Raw genomic sequence first — 22,066 nt, forward strand, 5'->3', positions numbered from 1 at the left:
CTCAACACGCGCTTGCTTCTTCTTTGACGCTTGCAGCAGGTGATTACAAAGTTGCATGCCTTTTTGAAACAATCACATTAACAAAACTAGACCTGGACCTAGACCTAGACCTAAACCTAGGATCGAAGCCTTCAGTACAATAGATTTCATAGACTTCTTCTGTCTTTGGTAATGTAAATTTTGTGTATTGAAGGTTTGGTGTGATCAGACGTGTTGCACGTTCAGTGTTGAACGCAGTGTGGCTTAGCGCATGCGCTATTGAAAGCGCAACCGTCAAGTGAAGGGAGTCTGGCATGAGAGTAGCGGACTGAGACATGGTATAAGACGCGTCGGCAGCGTTGCGAACCCGCAGTGTAGTCGCTTCTACGTTTGTGGACACATCCGCACCAGCCAGCCATGAAAAGCGGCGTCCACACATTGGTCAGTGTAAGTGAGAGTGATCTAACATTGTGCGTTCATCCCCTTATCAACCACCCTAACGTTAACACCACCTCAATCCTTTGTGTGATCCCACGGAAAAGTGTACTACGTCCTACGAGGTTTGGATTTAAGTGAAGAGTTTTTCAACTACGGGGTTTTTATGATTATTTTGATTTACAACTGATTCATATATTATTATGTTTGATATCTCATGCTTTTACATGCTCCAAAAAGGAAGAAGCTCAGATATTTTAGATTATTTATAGCGAACCCAATCATCAACAAATTTTCAAGTTTTCAACTTTCATTTGCATTTTTTACTGTCACATATATTTAAAGAAAAGCTGTTAGAACTCTTGGTGAGTTGAGTCACTGTCAATTATTCCCAATTTCAAATTAGATTGCTGGTAGATTATTAAATTTATTTTGCGTACTCTGCTACTCAAATATTTCATTCATTAACTGATTAGGCCTGTTGTATTTTCTATAAGAAGGTAGATGAGGTATTATGATTATTTTTCACTTGTTGAGTTAGTCACCGAAGATTATAAATTTTTATGTGAGATTGGCAGTAATTGACAGGAAAAGTCTTACTTAAGAGAAAATCATTCTTTCTGATTTGATTTTTTTCATAATTGAATTATAATGGCCTTATAGTTTATTTGATTCCAGATTTTGTAATTTTTGTGCTGAGAATAGAGAATGGTGATAGAATTTCATAGAGGAATTATATCTTACTCCACATAGGAGAGTGATACAGTGCTAGAGCAGACTAATGTCTGCAATAGTTGGAAACTGATACTCGAAAACTCGAATAGTTCTGTATGATAATATTGTGCTATTGGAATCATTGAAATTCAGATATCCTTTGCGAATCAAATAGAAGTTGATTCTCTTAAAATGGTTACATGAAATTTGTTCTTCATAGGACAGAATAATAACTGATAATAAATTATATCATATCCCTCTGAAATACATCATTAATGAAATGATACATAGTCTATGAACGATCTTTTCTACGTAAATAATATTCATATATTGAGAAAGAAAATACCCTCACATATGCCATCGCCTGTGAGTAAGGGTGATTCTGAAAAGAAAAATTGAATGAATTTGAGAACAAAAAACTTATACAAATAATATAAAAACTTTGTATGGATATAGGAGAAAATGATTAAATTTTGCTTTCTAATACTCATGACTGTAATTAGATAGAAAAAATGTATTCTAAACTTCATTCATCAATATTCTTCACATAATTATTTTGAAAAATCACAAAAAATTTCACGATTTGGAAAAGTTTCTTTCACATTGGATATACTTAATTATTCTGATATGAGCTACAAATTACTAGCAGAATGCAATACGTTTGTCAATTATTCTCTAAAATTGAATAATTAGGGCAGTTGTGAGAGTATACTAAAATAAACTTTGAATATCATATTCAAATGAATATACTTATGAAATCTTTTAGAATTTCTCATAAAAATCAAAATTTGAAAATCCATCATGTGATTTTACCATTATAAAAGTCTAAAAATGTATTCGCAGATCCCAAGGATTTTTTCTATAAATATGAAAAAGATTTATTTCAGTATCATTGATCAGAAGATATTTCTTAATTTTCAGTTCAAAAGTTTAGAATATATCAAGAGTCACTTTCTTAAGCAAGAACTATAGAAAATTTGTTCAAAGTTGAAAATGAAATCTTAGTTTCTGGAAGGAAGAATTCCGCGTAGAGAATGAAGTTGATTGGAGAGTTTATTCGAAAAGATTAGATTGGGTTTTCTCTGAATTCATATAAATACACGATCACTTCCATTTCATTTGGAAATCAAGAATCTACTCTTAATGTTTAGTTCTCTGCTACTGTAATCAAATATAACAATAGTCACTCAATGGATTTTCAATAAAAAAATATATCTTTTAATCAATAATCGTTAAATAATTACGAAATAATTATCACTCCATGTAAATAATTCATAACGACCATGCATGGAAAAAATAATAATCTCCAAGAACTGCAACTTAATTCTAATGGAATAACAAAATCTAAGTACATTTGATTGGAGTCTGAAATGAAAAGCCATCTCTCAGAAAGTGTTGTAGTTTTCCAGACAGCAAAAAAGTAATGTCCGAGATAAATTGAGCTATTTAACATACAAGTAGAAAATTGTCAATGGTTCAAGACGTAAAGCGGATAAAGAATGGCTGAAAAGATAAATTATAAGAGGCTTACACCTTGTAGTTCACTTGCACCTCTTACATTATCCAACTTCCATTTTCCTATGTGCAATTTCCGGACGATAGTTTTTCAACCATATACATTGTTGTCATCTATGCCATTTATGGACTCAATCATTATGGCACGTGATACTGTTATGCAAATTTAGTTATACAGATAGTCAAATTTAGTTATACAGTTTAGGTATTAGTTATATTCTGAATGACTCTATTAGTGAGGTATAACATGTCTAGCATTGAGAAAATTGAGAAAAAATTAATCTTAGTCGAGTAATAGTAGTTGAATTTCCATACTGCAAAATGATGGTGATGCAGCAGATTCTTATACTCATGGCCAGCTTCAAATCATAAGGGCGTAGTCTTTTTCCGTGATTTCAAATAGTTTCATTGAGTTGCAAAATGGGAAGAGCTCTCAGATCTTTACTGAGCACCTAAATATATTTGTCTCATTTCTGAAGAATGTCTATTATTACTCCTTATCATGGATAATTAACGTCTCACATCAATAATAATTATCATTTCGTAGCATACAACTTAGCTCAGACATACATACATACATTGGAAATTTACTAACAAAATTATGATAGCTTTCATTAGAACTAAATAATAATATAATATTGGCGTTGTCAACAAAACAAAGTTTGTGCTAATTTTTTTATTCATTTAAACCCTTCTTCCAACAGATCATTGGATATAGGTCTAACCGTTGTATAATTCAACCGACGATTTTATAAACATCTGAGCAGAACTTGACACTAAAATAATAATTTAAAATTTCGAAAAAAAATCTTTTTTTCAGATTTATAAATCAAGTTTTGAATTATACCGGAGACGCACATTGGCCAAATTTGGAGTTGATCGGTTCACGCTATCAGCCAAATATTTTGTTAATCATATTGTAACAATAAGTATTACAAGATACAATAATAAAGTGAGTGTTCTACTAGAAGTTGTTTGATGTTACGTACTGCCGTTCACAAAGATACATGATTTGCATGAGCAGCTAGCTGCTCGAATCTCCCATTACGGTATTCTTTTGATCTGAGAATAATTGCTCCATTATGTTTGTGCAGTTGAAAATAAGTATCGAGAACCTTGTTACGTATTGTGAGGGTATCGTGTATTTTGGATTATCAATTATAAGTGTACTTCCGGATTAGAATGTTCACGACATGGTAATACAATGGTAATGCCGAATACGGAACGAAAGCGAGATGCAAAGCTAAGATCCTTTCGCCGTCAATGCAACAAACTCATGCAATATTGGTCACGTATCACAATTATACAACTCAGAGTCAGAGATCAATGCATCTGTTCAATTACTATTATTTGCGTTAAATATGGGGGAGCCTTGGACGTTATGCAACGGGTCTCATGTATCATGATGAGCATCATGGATTCCCTAGTTCTCAAATGAGACATCTTCTCCTACCCTCGATCTCTAAGCTTCTCATTTCAGAACTATACTACATTGTACTGTAATACAGTAGAGGTGTGAACAGAACGAGTGAGTCGCGGTGTAGATTTTGGTTTTGATCGATACCACTAATCAGCTGTAATTATAAAAACAAAAATTTGAATTTGAATGTTACCCTAGTGAACAGAAATCGAGACGTTACCGTACTGTTCACACCCATGCTTTACAATGCGTTCGTGTTAAGGTGCGTACAGACTTATGCGCCACGAACACGTGCATTTCGCTTTTTATCAGCTGAAGCTCAGCTTATCAGATCTGTATTTGTACAAAAACAGTAAATTACAGGTACAATAAACATGGCATCAGATGATGAAAAGCGAAATGCGCGTGCTCGTGGCGCATAAGTCTGTACGCACCTTCACAAATGGAGGTCGATCGTGATCGCGACTTACACTGAAAGCTGAACATCGACCTGACCGTTCTGCTCTACCCTGAAGTGATTTTTCCTTAAAGAGTCTATGCTCCAATTTATTTATTTATTCTTATGGCTTTTATCGGCAGAGATCCTTTTGGATGTTCTCCCTTGCCGTATTACCCAATGTCATTTCCTATCAACACTCAAATTAATAGGTTATGTATTTGGTTCTTCATGTTTTCTCACTAGAATTTGCACTTTAACTTCTTGAGTTTCCATTCTATAAAGTTTAGAACCAAGAAAACTATGTTCAAACACAAATTCATATTTAAAAAGCGAACAAATATAACATTTTGATGATAATATTGAACTGAAAATTTCACATTACATATTTTTCCATAGCAAACAAAAAACAATAGGATTATTAACATTATGTTCCAATGATTTCTGAATACAATATATTCCTCCAGCCCACTAGTAGCCGAATCTCTCACCAAATCTCTTTGCCGAAACTTCCTGTTAACTCTTCTAATACCAAAACTATCCTTTGTTGGCAGTGAAAAAAACGTTTCATTGACAGTGAGAAACTCCATCAATTACACTCTAGATGATTATTTCTGTAAAATAGTGATGCATATAATAATGATTATTGAATATGAAGCTTTATGACTATTCTGAAATTGCATTTAATTCTCACTTTTTAAAGTAATTAAGATCGAGATATCAGTAGAAATTGAAGAATGAATTCTTGAAATATGTAAAATTACTCTATTCAATTTCACTTTCTATTACGAACTGCTAGTTGATGATCAATTTTTCAATACTTTATATGCAACATTGCATTTTGTATTTAGTGAATAATACATTTTTTAGCTTCTACTAACATTTCCGTTGAAAAGCTCTTTTGAAATATTGTGCATATTATAGTTTATTGAGTAGTTCCCCGTATCTTCCACACCAAAAGTTTCAGAAATTCTTACGATTCCAAAATCAAAGGGATTTTTTTTCAAATTGGTATAATTTTGATTGTGGATCGTGAATTGTGATGTTCGCGGAGGAGTAGTGTTGGACATCATAAGATTCCTACATAATGATATTTCAAAGGATGATGAGATCCGTTGATCTCGCTCCATTTGTCTCGCATATTCTCTTCTATTATTTCTTTGCTTCGTCATGTACTTTCTTTTCCTTGACAGCAGGATTCTCTATTCTAAAATTAACTCTTCAATTCCTACTCAAAACAGAATATGCAGAAGGTGACTGATATTCATGGAAATCTTGATTAGAAATAAGAAGAATTATTGTTTCATTTATTACTGTTTTACTATTCTGTTTTTACTTGAACTTTTTGGTACCAATTGTTGCTCTGTGTCTTCACATGATTTTACCCCATAGTTTTCTGTCACGATCTTCCTCGTCACAGTAAATTTGCAATATTTTTAATTTTGATCCATCTTATCATTAAGAAATATTATTCTGACGAGGTAGAGGAGTTTCACAAATAATAAATCCATTGATTAACTTATTGTGAGCATAGTTTTCTCATTCAAAGCAACGAAAAGGGACTTGGGAAGGATTGTTATTGGATAATAGCCTTAATGATAAAAAATAGTAACATCGACAATAGCTTTTAACTATGATAATAATAACTGCCTTTATCTATTGTGTTCCCATCTTGGTCGTTTGCGTTCCCTTGTTACGAGGATAAGGTTGTGAAACTTCATGATTGTACGAATTAAAGAAGGTGAATGGAATACTCACTCGAATTCAATTCAACCATTTGAATTCAAAAGCTAGGACAACAAGAATTAAATTATTATTATGATTAGATCAATAACTTCTGTGAATCCCTTCCATCTACTTCAATAATAATGACTGGATGTTAGTTATTCAAGTAGAAAACTGTGTATGGATTTCTCAAGCTCAGCATCATAGGATAAAGCAATACATGGGAAGTACTCAATTAAGAATGAAGAAGTTTCGACCAGATGAAGAACTCTTATGAGAAGGCTATAGTATACAATAAAATCATGGAGAGAAAAAACACTTCGCAAACTACCAATTAACTGCCAAGACGTTCAAAAGAGCTATCAGTGAAAGCAGATATGAATCTTCTGAGGAATTAATCAAGTTTTCGGCTAGGATGTTTCAATCGCTGTGGGCTAGTCATACAACTTGACACCTGTTTATTTGGGGATCAGAGCCGAAACTTCGCTGATGTTTCTATCTGAAAGTTGATAAATACAAGATATTAAAAGGGAGCCCATTCGATCATTAAAAAGAAACCGAATCGTTTAATTTGAGAACAATCTAGTCAGTCCAGTCGATTAATTACTAGGCTCGAAAATTCTATACGATATTGCCTATCGAATCGAGGTGACTGGGAAAGTGAATCGATTTGTCTTTGAAAACAGGAAAATGCAGTGAAAGTTGGCCCGCATTCGAGCAATTCATGAGATTCAACAACTTGATTTCGATTATGAATGAGCTGTTACTTATTTTTCGATTTGTTGATGTTATCGAATATGATCTTATATCACTTCCAAGTGGCTCTGATTATTCAAATTCGTTTTGATCGAGTTGGAATGTAGTCGATATGAAGAAATTCATTAATTAGTTCTGGTTATTTGGTTGTGATGATGTGACAAGTTGGATAACTCACAAGAAATACTAGTTTGTAATCCATCGAAATTGACAGCGGACAGATGCAATGTAGCCTATAATGCAATGTAGAATGAATTCCACTGTCATTCCACAGTTTGACCATTCTGAGAGCTCGGGAGTGGTCTTCCCTACTGTCATATTTGTGATATTATTCCATAACATTGAACATTTTATTCAAGTTGAATGATATTCCCAACTCGGAAACTGTATTTTTCGATCCACCCGTATAATCCTGAATAATCTCGATTTATTGTAACTTGTTTTTGGATTGATTTATGATGAATGAATACAAAAAAATATTCGTTAATCATATATTAGAGAATATCCTTGTGATCAAATGAAAATGATCCATTCTAGTTGTATTACTTTCCAATGTCGCAATTAGTTAGGAGCTGATGCACAAGTAGCTCTGGACCTACAACTTTATATTCATTTTCATGAATAAAGAAACAGTTGCTTTCCATTCTAATACAATGAGATGACATGGATGAATCTTTTTGAGTTCTTAGATTATTGCTCATTTATTCCAACGAATCAATCGCGTAGACGAATATTGAAACGCCAAGAACATTTTTCAAACCTTTCACCTCTTATTCGATAAGAGTCTACAATAACAATGTATGAAATCAGTTGCATAAATAAAATAATATTACAAGTGGGTGGATGAATTTTTCTCCAGCTTCAATAATTATAATTTGAAAACAAAAAAAAATATCGGTGTGTATCAAATTGTTCATAGTTTACGCATATAGTTTATATCGACAAGACTGTATTTTTCAACGCATTAACGCATCATGGAAGAGGTGTTGCGTAACCACACTTGAAAAGCATTTTGTGATTATTACAAGAATTCGACATACATGTTTCACGCAAATTTACGTCAACTATCTTTTGAGGAAAGTCTTTGAAAAAACTAATTAATACCACTAAATACTGCAGGAAAACTTGGCAACGCATACTTTCTCCTTGTAAACCTGCTATCAAAATACTAATTCTAAAACTTCCATGCAAAGTTGAAATTTATTACTAGAAAGTGGCTTTGAAAATGTTTGAATTATAAGATGCTCTTTACTCACGATCATTGCTCATAAAATTATTTTTCTCATCTATCTGTCAAGCCATGCGAGAGCTATGTAAAACAAATGCTGAATAACAATTCATCAGTTCATGAAAATTCACCATGGTAATCCAATCTAAATTTTTACAGATAAACAATATTCTTTGATGGGCCCAAAAATAAAAGCTAGTTGTGATTATAAGAGAATAGTAATCAATCATTCATGGTATCAGCATGGCAGCATTGACCAATACCAAGAAGCATGATGATACTAGGTAGTAATTATTGGCTGGAATATATTAATAATAATGAATTTGACTCTATTTCTGTGTAAAAAAAGTACAGTACAAGTAAAAAATTAACAGTAAAAGCAATAATAAAAATATAAAGCAGATATTTTACTCCACCATTCAAGCCAATGAAACTTCTGCAATATGAGCTTGTATGCTCTGTTTATAATTGATTCTTAGATTTTGAGAACATTAATAAGTCAGTCATTCATTAGTAAATTATTGGCTCTATATCACTTTTATAATAATAATAATAATATAGATGTATATGAACAACAGATGTATGTTATCAACTTTCATAATGATTATAGAGTAGTCGCTGCGAAATTTCTGATACAAGCAAATAATGTTGAACATATTCTATTGATGCGAAATAACTACGATGATATTGTTTGAACGATATTATCATCGTAGCTATTCCTCCTTGATGGTATATATATATAGATATATTTTCTACATCTTTTTTTTTCATCTTGTCAGAAATTTTGCTGCGAGTGAATAATCATAAATTCTATCTCAAATAATGTATATAAATTAATAGATAATAACATAAAATCAAAACTTCTTCAACGGAGAAGCTATTCTTCACCAAACTGAAGAATTTAAACTTATCTATGTACAAAAATGTTTTTGCAATGGATTCCATTCAACTATTCAATTATCAGGGATCCAATCATTCATTTGACTACTGATATATAAGGTTATTATTCGCATATGTAATGAAGAGAGTAGAAAGGTGAATTGATGGAAAAGAATACATTTTACTTTGAAAGTTCAATAACTTGGGAATTATTGAACTAATCACCACTAGAGAATGGAGTGTTGAGATTGATGAGCCATTCTGTGTGCGTCCAATTGGAATTGATGGTGTGAGGTGCTGAGAGCGAGAGCAGTCTGTTGTAGGCCTTTGCTACCTTGTCGTCGTCAGTAGTAGTCGATCGATCGCTGTGGCCGGTGGCCTGCTCAGTTCATTTTTAGTCTGCAAAGTGAAGAGAGAAGAATGGAATGGAAAAAAACGAGGAAGAAGATGAAAAGGAGCAAAAAGAGACGAATAAGAAGAGAAAATAAAAAATAGATAGATTGGTGGGGAAGGTTGAAATGAGGAGTGGTGGATGAAAGGGGATAGGAAGAAGATGACACAGAAGAATAAGAGGAGAAGGATAAAGAGTGACGCTAATAAGCGGTGACAGTCAAATAATCGATAGCCAATACTTATTTAGTAGCTTGCGTGCTGTCTAAAAACTATATTATAGTGACAAGCCAACCGTCAGGACAGAAACGAATGTATTGGCGATGATGAGACTTGTCATTTTCCCCATTACACGGCGGTTAGGGTAGTGCATTTTTCAAAGTGGGACTCATTTATTCATTGGGTTGTCGATGATTGACAAGCTCCTCCCATCTTTCGTCATTCAGTGCCTCTCACAATACCTGCTTCTTATCACCCACTCAACTCCTTTCTGCCAGTGTTATACATAAATAATCATTGTTGACAAAGCCAATATAGAAAACATCAATGGAAATATGGAAGCTAGACACTCTATGTTTTCCACAGTGGGCGGAATGTTTTGATTAAGTGGAATAGTCTAATAGCATGTTATCAAGCTGCAAACAAAGACCGTAGTCAAACCACTAGTAATAATTAAATATAGTAATATAAATTTTTGATAAAATGAAATAGTGTAATACAATGTTACTGAGACCATATTTAATATTGGCCTATACGTCAAGTTGTAAAATAAACATGAATTCGTGATAAAGTGGAATAAACTAATACCATGTTCCAAACATATTTGGAAAATACACCGAAAAGTTACTCACTTCTATGAAACATATCATTGCATTCGTCAGTCAACTGTGAGGTTCATTGGAGGGGAAATCCTCATGATTTTTCAAAAGTCTATAATTCATTCCAGTGATAATAATAATCATGATATAATTTATTAATAACATTTTATCGTTTGATGTTTTCCAATAACAGTATTTTCAATGACAATATGAATACAATTCATGAAGAACAAACAGATTTTTGATCCGAACTCTCCCCATCAACAAGTCAAATAGAGAGTCCAACGGTTATAGGATGTGCTTCTTCGAGATCAGCAATAATTTTATGTTCAAAATAATAGGAGACTGAATGATCCTATTTGTGAGATTGATACGAATTGCTTCAAGCACAAAAGCAATTATCAAAAATAATGAAATTATTGAACTTCATAATTTACAGAGTGAATGTAATGTAATCTTTTATTCGTGTAAGTAATTGGAATTCTGTTTTAAGGAGTCTTGTCAACCTCGATAACTCTTAGGCTACTCTGATAAATACTCTTTCATGGATCAATCTTCATGAGATTTACGCAACGGATAACCATCATCCATGAATGATTTCGCAATTCAATAACAGCTGAATACTGAATCAAGTTACAGAGGTGCTCTAATTATTACAAGACATCGTTGGCCAGGAAGCTCAATGGCTGTGAGAAGTTTTGTCGGAAATGTTACTCTGTGAATGCGATTCACTTCCTGCTGGTGAAAGATACTTCTCACCATAGAAACAAAGCACTAATGGCTGAAAGCACGCCCATGTACAACTCGCCGCACATCCAACCAAATTATTGTTTAATCGCAGTGATTCTTCTTCCTCTCTCACTCTTCTTCAGATTTCCCTGGGAATGAAAATGAAAGCAACTCGCATCTCCTTTTGTGTTTTTGATTCGCAAAAGTCAGCTAAGCCATCACATTGTGCTAAATTAACGCACAACTCTAATCTAAGTCAAACAGATTGTGCTCCATATAATTATCACTGCGCCCTACATTCGTACACCACACGTTGATTAGGGATCATCAACGTATAACGGTTGAAGAAAAACCTGCATATAAAATTACCTGAAAAACTCGATTTCTTTAATACATTAATTATTATTTTTTTCAACAAAAATATTCATGGGATAATACCAAGGGTCAATAAAAATCTCACTTGCCCAATTCCATTCTATCCACACTAATGAACCTGAACTTACTCAATGAATCACTTTTAAATTTAAGTTGTTTTAAGTTTTAAATTTGAATTGTTTTAAGTTTAAATTTGCTTCTTTTTTATGTACTATTATTAGGGCTTCTCTCTCTTTCCTTCCTCTGCGGATGATGTGTGTGTGTGTGTGTGTGTGTGTGTGTGTGTGTGTGTGTGTGTGATACATAAGTATATTTTTACAATAATTTACAATATAAGGCAATGAATCAATAAGCTATTCATTGATTGAAGTGTATTTCCAATCAATTTTCAGTAATTGAATCCATTCATCAATAATGAAATGATAACTAACATCATTTGCACCTACAGTACTTGAATAAAATCAATAAGTGAATTATGTAAATATGATGAATCTAGTGAAAATTGATATTCCATAGTTATGTATAATGTGTCTCAAACAATACCTAACAATAGCCTACATGAATAATTAAAAGATGTAAACCAATGATTGTTCATTCAACAATTTGAATAAATTTCTGTATTCATAAATACAGTAGGTAATCCATGATAATTAGAACTTTAATGAAATGAAATTGAATGAATTGAATTTTCTTGAACATAAGGAAAGCGTTCAATCAACTGAAAAAAATCTTCAATACAAATAAAAATATTCATAATTGTAAAATAACACTATGGTACCGTTTTTGAGATCTTTTTGAAATGAAAAAACAAATAGAGAAACACAATTTGTTAATTTATATTCAAAATGTCTTTAAAATTGTGTTATTCTACAAAATAAGAAATTAAGTAGCCCTGAATATACTGTACCGTATACATTTTCAGAAAAAAATATTCATATATTAAGATCTCAAGAAAACGAAGTATTTTCTATATATAACCAGAGATATTAAATTTGTTGCAGACTTTGGCAGCATGCCTGATAGGAGCAGTGCTGTCAGGTCCTGTGGCTCGTCCCGACGGTGATGCCAAGAAGCCAGAGCAAGCACTTCAACCCAAGGAGCAGCAGCCTTCGCCCATTGCTGTGGCTGCCTCAGCGATCGTCACATCCACCAATGAGGCGAGCAGAGAGAAGAAGAGGTCAGTCCAATGAACCAGTCGAATTCATAGAGAATAATTGCTTTTATTAAGGACGGAGCTATAGGACTCTGTCACACAATCCACTTCAATAAGAATGAAGGAAAAGACGCAGAGTTCTAGGGCTTAGTAAAAGAGAGTTTTGGGGAACAAGTTCTACAGTTTTATGACAAAGCGTTTAGAGGGAAATAGTATGAATGAGAAACATAACATTTGAATAATTGCCATTATTGAGGCGTAGTTAGGACTCTTGGTCCTCTCTGTCACACAATACACTCCAAGTTTGAAGACAAAGACTCCGCGTTCCAGGGCTTGGAAAGGAAGAGATTTAGGGAAAAAGGTCTAGAGTTTTATGAGAAAGCTTCAGAGGAAAACGGTATGAATTGGGAAGGTGCAGAGTTTGAAGGAGGAGTTGCAAAGTTTAGACGAAAGGTTTGATAGTTCCAATGGAGAGCAAAGTGGGAGTTCATTGTGTATTATAAAATTTATGAGATAATAAGAGAAACAATAATCAAGAATTGATAGTATTAGCTTTAGAAGTCAGATATGGATTGATTCATGGAATATTCTTGGAGATTGAATCAAATATGAATAATGAAAAATGAACAAGTATAGACAGTTTGCAGCAATAAATTTGTAAAAATGGACTTCTAGATAACAAAACAACACAATCAATATTTGAATAAGTAATTATGTGTAATTCATGATTGAGTGAAAGGTGATTGTTGTACAAAGTATGTAGAAATTAATCATTTTTGTCTACAGAAGAAAGAACAAGAAACGAAAAGGTTTCATCTCCTCCATTCTTGATCACTTGCTGAGGCGTCTTTCTTATCACTTCTCTGTAGGTCTTTAGGTATCACTGAGGGATTTCTCTGGAATCAAGAATTCTCTTGACTCAGTTGAATCTTGACTCTTGACTCTTGACTCTTTGAATCTCTCCCTTACATATAATCGTTAACAAAATATTATTAAGAGTCAACGCCTGACACACATTTGTATCACCTATAAATTGTGACATTGAACCGAATTGAAATCTACAAACGATATCATTCAATTTGAACACAATTAAAAACCCAGAAAATATTGATAGCAAGCTGCTGTTCAACTAACATCACTATTTTGTGGTATATATGAATAATCTACTAAATTATCAATTATTATTATTGAAAGGATGAAATGGACATTATTTCACTTCCACTTGACTTTGCAAGGACAAGAATTCCTTTAGACCAGCAGAAGTCGAGAAGAAATGTTGCTCCTCACAGCAATAAAGGAGTGAGAAAGTGATACCTATTATGGATAGAAAATTCACTGAACGTGTTGCTGGTTTTGGTAGTGACAAAATGTTAATTGAAGAATCATTGGAATCTCGTCACGACCACTGGTCTTTTGCTCTGATACACCTGTAGGCCATGAGTCATGAACTTACTGCTGCAAGCTAAACAGCTCTATAGATCACTCTCATTGAATCGTGTCATACGGGTGGCATACAGTAGAAAAAGAACGTGAGTAGAAAGTATTAAGCATGGAAGGGAGGTGAATCTCTAAATTAGTTTTATTGTGTTGCATCATTCATTCTTTAATGCATTCTATATTGTGTCTCGGTTTTTAAAATAATTTCGAGCAACAAATTTTTTGAACACGGAAGAATATCATCCTTATAACCTACTGAATATCATTGAATACTTCCATAAGTATAAATTATCATCTCCCTTTTCTATTCTCTATTCTATGACTAGAAGAATTGATAAGAGTCTCTACGTAGGTAGTCTACAGTTCACTCATAATATTCTGATCTTATATTCTTCATCTTATAAAGGTGTTATGAACATCGCTTTTGCTAAGCAATTGAACCGTCTTTTTTTTCACAATATAATATATTATATATTATTCAGTGCAAAGTGTATTTCTCCAGATATAATGCTGCTGTTGTAAAGCATCAATTACAGCTGAAGCTAATGACATTTTGAATTCTTCTTATGTCAAAATTTATGTTTCAGTATCGCATCAAACCTTGAGTCCCGAACTGGATGGGTTGGAGGCGGCGGAGGAGGTGGAGGTGGAGGATATGACCATGGAGGCGGCGGCGGAGGATTTGGTGGCGGTTTCGGTGGAGGCCACGGAGGAGGCGGTGGTGCATACGGAGGCGGAGGCGGTGACTTTGGAGGCGGACACGGAGGTGGCGGAGGTGGTTATGGAGGAGGTGGCGGAGGCCATGATGTAGGAGGATACGGAGGCGGCGGCGGTGGATTTGGTGGCGGAGGTGACTTTGGAGGTGGTCACGGAGGTGGTGATCACGGTCATGGAGGAGGTGGTGGATTCGGAGGCGGCGGTGATCATGGCCATGGTGATGGAGGTGGATATGGAGGCGGCGGCGGTGGATATGGAGGTGGAGGTGGTGACTTTGGAGGCGGTCACGGAGGCGGTCATGGAGGCGGCCACGGAGGCGGAGATAGCTACAGCGTAGGAGGATACAGCGGAGGAGGGGGTCATGGAGACGGAGGTGGATTTGGAGGTGGTGGACATGGAGGCGGCGGACATGGCGGCGGTGGATACGGAGGCGGCGGGGGATACGGAGGTGGCGGTGGAGGCGGATTCGGTGGAGGCCATGGAGGTGGCGGCGGCGGTGGATATGGAGGAGGAGGAGGTGGAGATCACGGAGGTGGTCATGAGCACAAGAAATGTGAAAAGAAGTTAGCCTGGAAAGAAGAATGGAAACAGGTATGGAAAACTGTTCAGAAGAAAATATGGAAGCAAGCCTGGAAGAAAATCCAGGTCCCAATCTGGAAGGAAGTTCAAGTACCCATCTGGAAGGAAATCCAGGTACCAGAATGGAAGAAGATTCAAAAGCCAATCTGGAAGGAAATTCAAGTCCCTGCATGGAAAGAAATTCAAGTTCCAGACTGGAAGAAGGTCCAGAAGCCCATCTGGGTTGAAATAAAGGTGCCTAAGTGGAAAGAGTACCAAGTACCCGATTGGAAGAAGTCGTACGTGCCAGAATGGGTGAAAGAGTGGGTGCCAGGGCCAAAACCACTCGGCAAAGACGAGCATGGATGGGAGTACACTGCTCATGACCTCTGGAAGAAGAAACTCATCTGGAAGCCGATCTGGAAGAAAGTGTGGAGAACTGAGAAGAAACAAATCTGGGTGCCAGAGAAGAAGCTGGAATGGAAAGAAGAATGGAAACAGATCTGGAGAACCGAGAAGAAACAGATCTGGATTCCCGACAAGAAACTAGCCTGGAAGGAGGAGAGCATCCAGGTTTGGAGAACGGAGAAGAAACAGGAGTGGGTGACCGAGAAGAAGAAAGCATGGAAGGACGAGTGGAAGGCAATCCAGGTGCCCGCCTGGAAGGAAGTGCAGGTGCCCGATTGGAAGAAGGTCTGGAAGCCAGTCTGGGAGAAGATCTGCATCACAGTGCATAGAGAAGAGCATTGGGACTGATCGGCCATTTCACGACTGAGAGAGAACAAAAAAGACCTTCCCCAATGCGAGCTCCTCGTCGAGCGACTCAAAATATACCATCAATGAAATCATACCATGAAAACCTACCATTTCCTTATCGTCCTGTCTATGTAAAATAATGTTGTGTACAGTTTCTTTTGTATAGAACGTATTATTTTTTATACTTGTTGAATTTGTTATATGATTGTACAAAATAGGTTTAAGTAATAAAATTCCAAAAAATATGTGTGGTTTCATTTTCATTTTGTTCATCCTCAGCATTTCAATACTCTTGTCATTTTCTACTGGTGATATTACTGGAATAGTATTACATTTTCCACATGTATCTCAAGTTCCAACTGGAAGTTTAGTGAACTTATTGACCACACCGAGAGTAGAAAAATGTTATAAATGTAGTGACATGATTCTATGGGTTATAATTTCAAATATTAAAAACTATAAAATTTACATAATCCAATTTATTTTTGAAAGGTGAGTATTATATGAGCAACCATTATGTCGATGCTCTGTATTCGAACATAGAACTAAATTATCTAAATGAATTTCTCAAGAGACTATTGAATGTTGAACAAAGAAATTGAGGCCGGAGTAATGAATAGCAGGAGAATCAGTGCCGAAGGATCAATTCAAGTAAGAAAATTTGTGAAAAACTGAGCTGATGTGGAATTTTAAACTTGACTTTAATTGCGTTAATATTCGAAGCATTTGTAGAATATTCGTTGATTTTGTGGAACTCTATCATAAATGAAAGCAGTGGAATATCGTCTATTGAAATTTTTATTTTAAGCAGTCTACTACAGCTCCATGCTTTCATCGCTCAATCGGTCACATTTTCAACAGTAGCCTACTTTGAAATAAAGAGTGAAATAAAAAAATTTCAAGTGTTCCCATCCTCTTATAAATATTTTCAAACAATATAGTCGGTTAGTTCTGTAGTTATCCTGAATTATTAAGAACAATCCCACTTCCTCACATGGAACATAATTCCTGTTTGAATTTGATAAAATTTGACATTTTTATGCAATGATGAGTCAAGGGATCATTTTGTTTCATAATATAAGGTTTCAGTGAGTCCTAATGTTGGGAACATTTAATTCAAATCTTACTAACGAATAAATAATCCGACACTCAAATAATTTAAAGTTTCACGTCTCTATTGTAGTATTTCCATATGAATAAGTAGAATGGTCGATTGAGTCGATTCGTCGTCTTCCTACTAATGGTCGATTAGGCAATTTGCCTGTTCCGACTTCAAACTCCCCATCACATCCATATTTAGCGGGGTCTGTCTACACTTCTCTTCCCAACCAAGTTATTCGACATCACTGCCATGAAAATCCTGTCGCTCTTTATCCTTTCAACATGATCTTTCCACATTAGCCGATTTTCTTCAATCTTCTGACATATGGAGACTATGTTGAGCTCACTTCATATATCGAGTTCGATATTAGTCAATTGAGTTGATAAAAAAATTAAATAATGTATTCTAATATTCTATTATCGAAAGTTAATTTTATAATTAATCACATAAGCTTGAAGGAGCATCACTCCTCTATAGCCATTGAGTCATTTCAAGCTCAATTGTCACACTTTTCACAGTTAATGATTGAAATTAATGAGAAGATTTGACGTCGAGCAAGATCAAACCACAACGTTAAGGCTGTGCAAAGGCTGAAAATAAACTTTCTATTGGTGAACTTTTTCAAAGTTTTTCGATTTGTATATCATCAAGCTATCAAAATGAAAAAGTTTTCTTAGGAAAACATTTTTTTTTTCGATCATTACTTTTTGAGATATGAGCGCCTAAAGTTTAAATTTTTGGGACAGAACATTCCAAATTCGGTAAGAGATAAATCTATGCGATTTAGAGGATTGATTCTTCATGGTATTGTTGATCTATTAAAACAAAAATTTTCTGAGAAATATCAATTTTTAATAAAGTTATTCAATTTACCAAAAATAACTTTTTGAGTTATTTTTGGTCTTTTTTGGTAAATTCGATAACTATATCAAAAACTGATATTTCCAGAAGAATTTTGTTTCACTAGATCAAAAATAACGTGAAAAATCAATCCTCTGAATCTGATAGATTTATCTCTTACCGAATTTAAAATGATCTGTCCCGAAAATTTAAACTTTAGGCGCTCATATCTCAAAAAGTAATGATCGGAAAAAACATGTTTTCTTTAGAAAACTTTTTTATTTTGATAGCTTGATGATATACAAATCGGAAAACTTTGAAAAATATCACCAATAGGAAGTTTATTTTTAGCCTTTGCTCAGTCTTAAGTAGTGGAAGTTGCATTCCAGTTTCAGTTACGGTTCCGTCCTCTAGGAAAACGTTCGTGGCACAATTCGGAGCACGGAATAATTTATTCACACGAACAGCCTGGATCTAGTGTGGGAAAATGGGAATCGAAAATAACCGAGTTAAGAGAGCTGAGTAGTTGGGTCTAGAATTTTATCAAACTGCAAAACAGGTACCAAGATTGGAAATGTTCCAACTCCATTCCTTCCTTTTATTCATGTGGTATGATAGACTACGCTACGGGAACGAGTATTTTGACTTCAAATCAGCATTAATAGCGACTTCATCACCAAATTCTTCATAGATTAATAGAACAGATTTATTCACAATGATGTATGAACAAATTTTAGTACAATGTAAACGACTTTCCACTCACTAGTCAGTTTATTGATCCTAAAGGTGCAATTCCTTAGTGACGACTCGAGACGCGTACATCAGTATATTGTACATATCCTCAAACATTTTATGAGTAAGAATATCAGTTGACGATTTTTTATCACTTCAGCCTCACCTTGATCTAGGGGTGCCCACAGGGGAAAGACTGCGTCATAAAAACTCTTGTGACAGGGGGGGGGTCGAAACCAATCCTTGTTAGGGGGGACAAAAAAAATTTCAGCAGCGTTTGAAATAACGACTGACGACCTTTTACTTACAAGAGTGCCTTATTTTTGGGGTTGGGCTGGTACTAGAATGTGAGGGCGCCCCGCTTGATCCCAAGCAGCACCAGTAAGCATTCGTACAATCGAAATAATACATTATTTATATTCATCAATTTACTGGAATACAGAAGTTTAGAGGAAGGAATGACAACAAATATCTCTTCCATTATTGTACCATACCACTGATAAAATTTTGTCCATTCACACTCTGCTGTAGCATTCAATTCAGGAGTCGTTCAATCAAACTGCAATCAATCTAAATACAATCAATCATAAATCAACATAATCTTGATTTGATTATGGAATTATTGCAAATTATAGCAGCGTATACCTCCAATCCATGCCTATATATTAATAAACTGGAATCTATACTCCACCTCAATCTTTCATACTCAACTCTGTTCTACAGAAGGATGCGTTTAACGCAAGTCTTCTCCTCAAATAAGTACAGAAAGAGAAACAAAGGGAAAATTAACTGATGTCGAATGATTAATTCGTTAAAAATTGGATTGAATTTCAAACCTTAGGCATATTAAATTTCTCCTTTTCAACTCATCAAATAAGATCTTATTGAAAAGTCAAATCAAAATCGTATTTAATTTTATCGTTAATCCAATTGAACCCAAATCGAATCAATAATGTAATCCAATATCAATGAGATCTTATCGAAAAGTCAAATCAAAATCGTATTTAATCGTTTTCAATCGTTAATTCAATTGAACCCAAATCGAATGAAATGTAATCCAATATCAATCAATAACCAAGTTCTCAAGCAAGTGATTGGAGTACCGTTACACAAGAAGTAAGATGAGTTCAAGAAACTTGCAGACAGTTGATGATTGGCAAACCATTTTATGGTGATATTCGCAGGTGTGAATACGACTCTTACCGAATCATCATAACCTGACTGAAGGATTGCATTCGTTGAAGAATTGATTACAGCGATAATTAGAATGAATATTGCTGGTCGCCTAGCAGCTGACAAAAGATATGGAAATTCACTCCGGCGAAAAAACCTGTCTGCTTATTATTGCAAGTGTGAACGACGGTTAGATAAAAGTGCGCCATGATGTAACGACCGTGGAGGGGGAGGCCTTTGTGAAGCGCCGAGACGGCGGGCTACTCGCTGCTGACAATGAACAGTGCTTTCAAGTTGCTGCTATTTATGGCTTTTAGCATGTTCGGCTCGACTCGCTTTACCTGAGCATCGATAAACTTGAGACTCACTCACTTTCTCTCAGAGACGAACAGCACAATCCTAGAGCAAGGTCGCTGAGGGCGGTCACGATCTCTGAGTTGTCTGCAAAGAAAAGTCATGACTCGGGTTTAAAAGAAGAAAAACGCTCACAGGAAGCGGGATCCGTGGACCTCTTTCTATCGATGAATGATGACCCATTTGGTTGCCTTGCTCGAAACCGATAAATGGCTCCAGTAACATCTGACAATCAGGCTCACAAGAATGAACGGTTCACAATGCGGGCCCGATTATTGAAATAGGAACGCATTATGTAAATGTGTTATGTCTGTTGATGATTTCTTTGCGAGACTCGTGTTCTACTGATGGTTCTGTCGTATGTTCTTCAACTAATCATGTTTTTAACGAGGTGGATAGTTCAATTGAGACACGATCTTTTACTCGATGATTGTTCTTCTTTTGCTAGTAAATCGATATGATGAAGAAAAATGATATAATCCAATCTATGAGATCTCTTTCGCCGTAATGAATAAATAATCAAAGAATTCTATGTAAAACACAATGTTCAATTCAAAACCCCAGGCTCTTTGACTATAACATTTCCAAGTTCTAGGAATGATCTGTAAAATGCTGAGTTTTCTCTTATCCTATGAATTCTTACTGTACTGGATAGAAACAGAATTACTATGAGAGAATGAATCGAATTATCAGGGGTGCTCACCTCCAAACACACCTCTTATTAAATTGAGAAAAAATCAGCTTCCATTACACCCCTCCCCCCATACTAACATTAAGTAAAAAAGGAAATGTGGTCAGTAGTCATTTTTAACACTGCTGACATTTTTAGGACGCCCCTCTTCCCAAGATAAGATTTTGACCCTCCGCCCAAAAATCTCAACGACGCAGCTTGCTGGGATCCACCCCATCCTTGAGAAATGAACTTTGAAACCTTCTTCTCGAGGTAGAGCAGTTCATTCAAAAATATCGGGGCACCGAGCTTCGCTCGTTATTTTAATTTATTTAAAAAGAATAGAATAGAATTTCATTGGTCATAAAATATTCACATGAATGGACTTCGTCAATTTTTTAACATTAAGTCAAAACAAACAAAAAAAAATTAGAATAAATCAGTATTAGTACAATACAATAAAATAGCATGAATCACATAAAACGATTCCAATCTATTCTAAAAAAGTAATGTACGTTGTACAAAAATTCATCAATTAACACTGCTTTCAATATTTTTTAAATTGTGTGCAAGTGAGTAAGTACTTTCAAGTGGTCAGGTGTGGAGTTATATAATTTGATAGATGTGAAGTGCCAGTTTCTTTGTGATTTAGTATGACTGTACAACGGAATTCTCTAACAGTAAACAGAAACAGAACACAATTCTCTGAAATGATCGTGTTTATATTAATTCACAGCTGGCTATACGTCATCTTATGAATTTCGGGGATGGGATATTTTGATTTTTCACATCCTCTCTCGCTCACTCTCTTTTTTACGATCCACAGCTGTTTCAGCCAAGGATGAATTATCCTTTAAATGTCGTTCAGCGAGTTTTCCCAAGGATGAGACCTAGTGCAATCGAATTGTTATATCATAAACCATCTATGTTCCAATTTTCGTGAAAACCGTTAGAGCCGTTTTCGAGATCCGTTGAACATAAATATATACCCATTTAACCATATAACCACATAACCACATAACCACATAACCAGATAACCAGATAACCAGATAAGCACATAACCATATAAATATATATATACATATTGTGATGAATCTTTCAAATAGATCTCATGAAAAGAGAGAAAAATTGTGATTACCTTTTAAAATGAAAGAATTTGCTAAAGGAATAGTTAG

General features: G+C 35.0%; 1 protein-coding gene across 3 annotated transcripts; it reads left to right on the forward strand.

Annotated features, from left to right (window-relative positions):
- Window positions 1–282: 282 nt before the first annotated feature.
- On the forward strand, window positions 283–16,265 carry LOC111048519 (translation initiation factor IF-2). Of its 3 annotated transcripts, XM_039430463.1 has the most exons (4): window positions 308–426; window positions 12,401–12,576; window positions 14,577–15,106; window positions 15,137–16,265. In XM_039430463.1, the coding sequence occupies exons 1-4, from the start codon at window positions 397–399 to the stop codon at window positions 16,018–16,020; spliced, it is 1,620 nt and encodes a 539-aa protein (XP_039286397.1). In that variant the 5' UTR covers window positions 308–396; the 3' UTR covers window positions 16,021–16,265. The 3 variants fall into 3 exon arrangements, with proteins under 3 accessions (XP_022190115.2, XP_039286397.1, XP_022190114.2); XM_022334423.2 differs by having other exon boundaries at window positions 283–420; window positions 14,577–16,265; XM_022334422.2 differs by having other exon boundaries at window positions 14,577–16,265.
- The last annotated feature ends 5,801 nt before the right edge of the window (window positions 16,266–22,066 follow it).

This window comes from Nilaparvata lugens, chromosome 6, assembly GCF_014356525.2.
Source record: "Nilaparvata lugens isolate BPH chromosome 6, ASM1435652v1, whole genome shotgun sequence".
Taxonomy (NCBI): domain Eukaryota; kingdom Metazoa; phylum Arthropoda; class Insecta; order Hemiptera; family Delphacidae; genus Nilaparvata; species Nilaparvata lugens.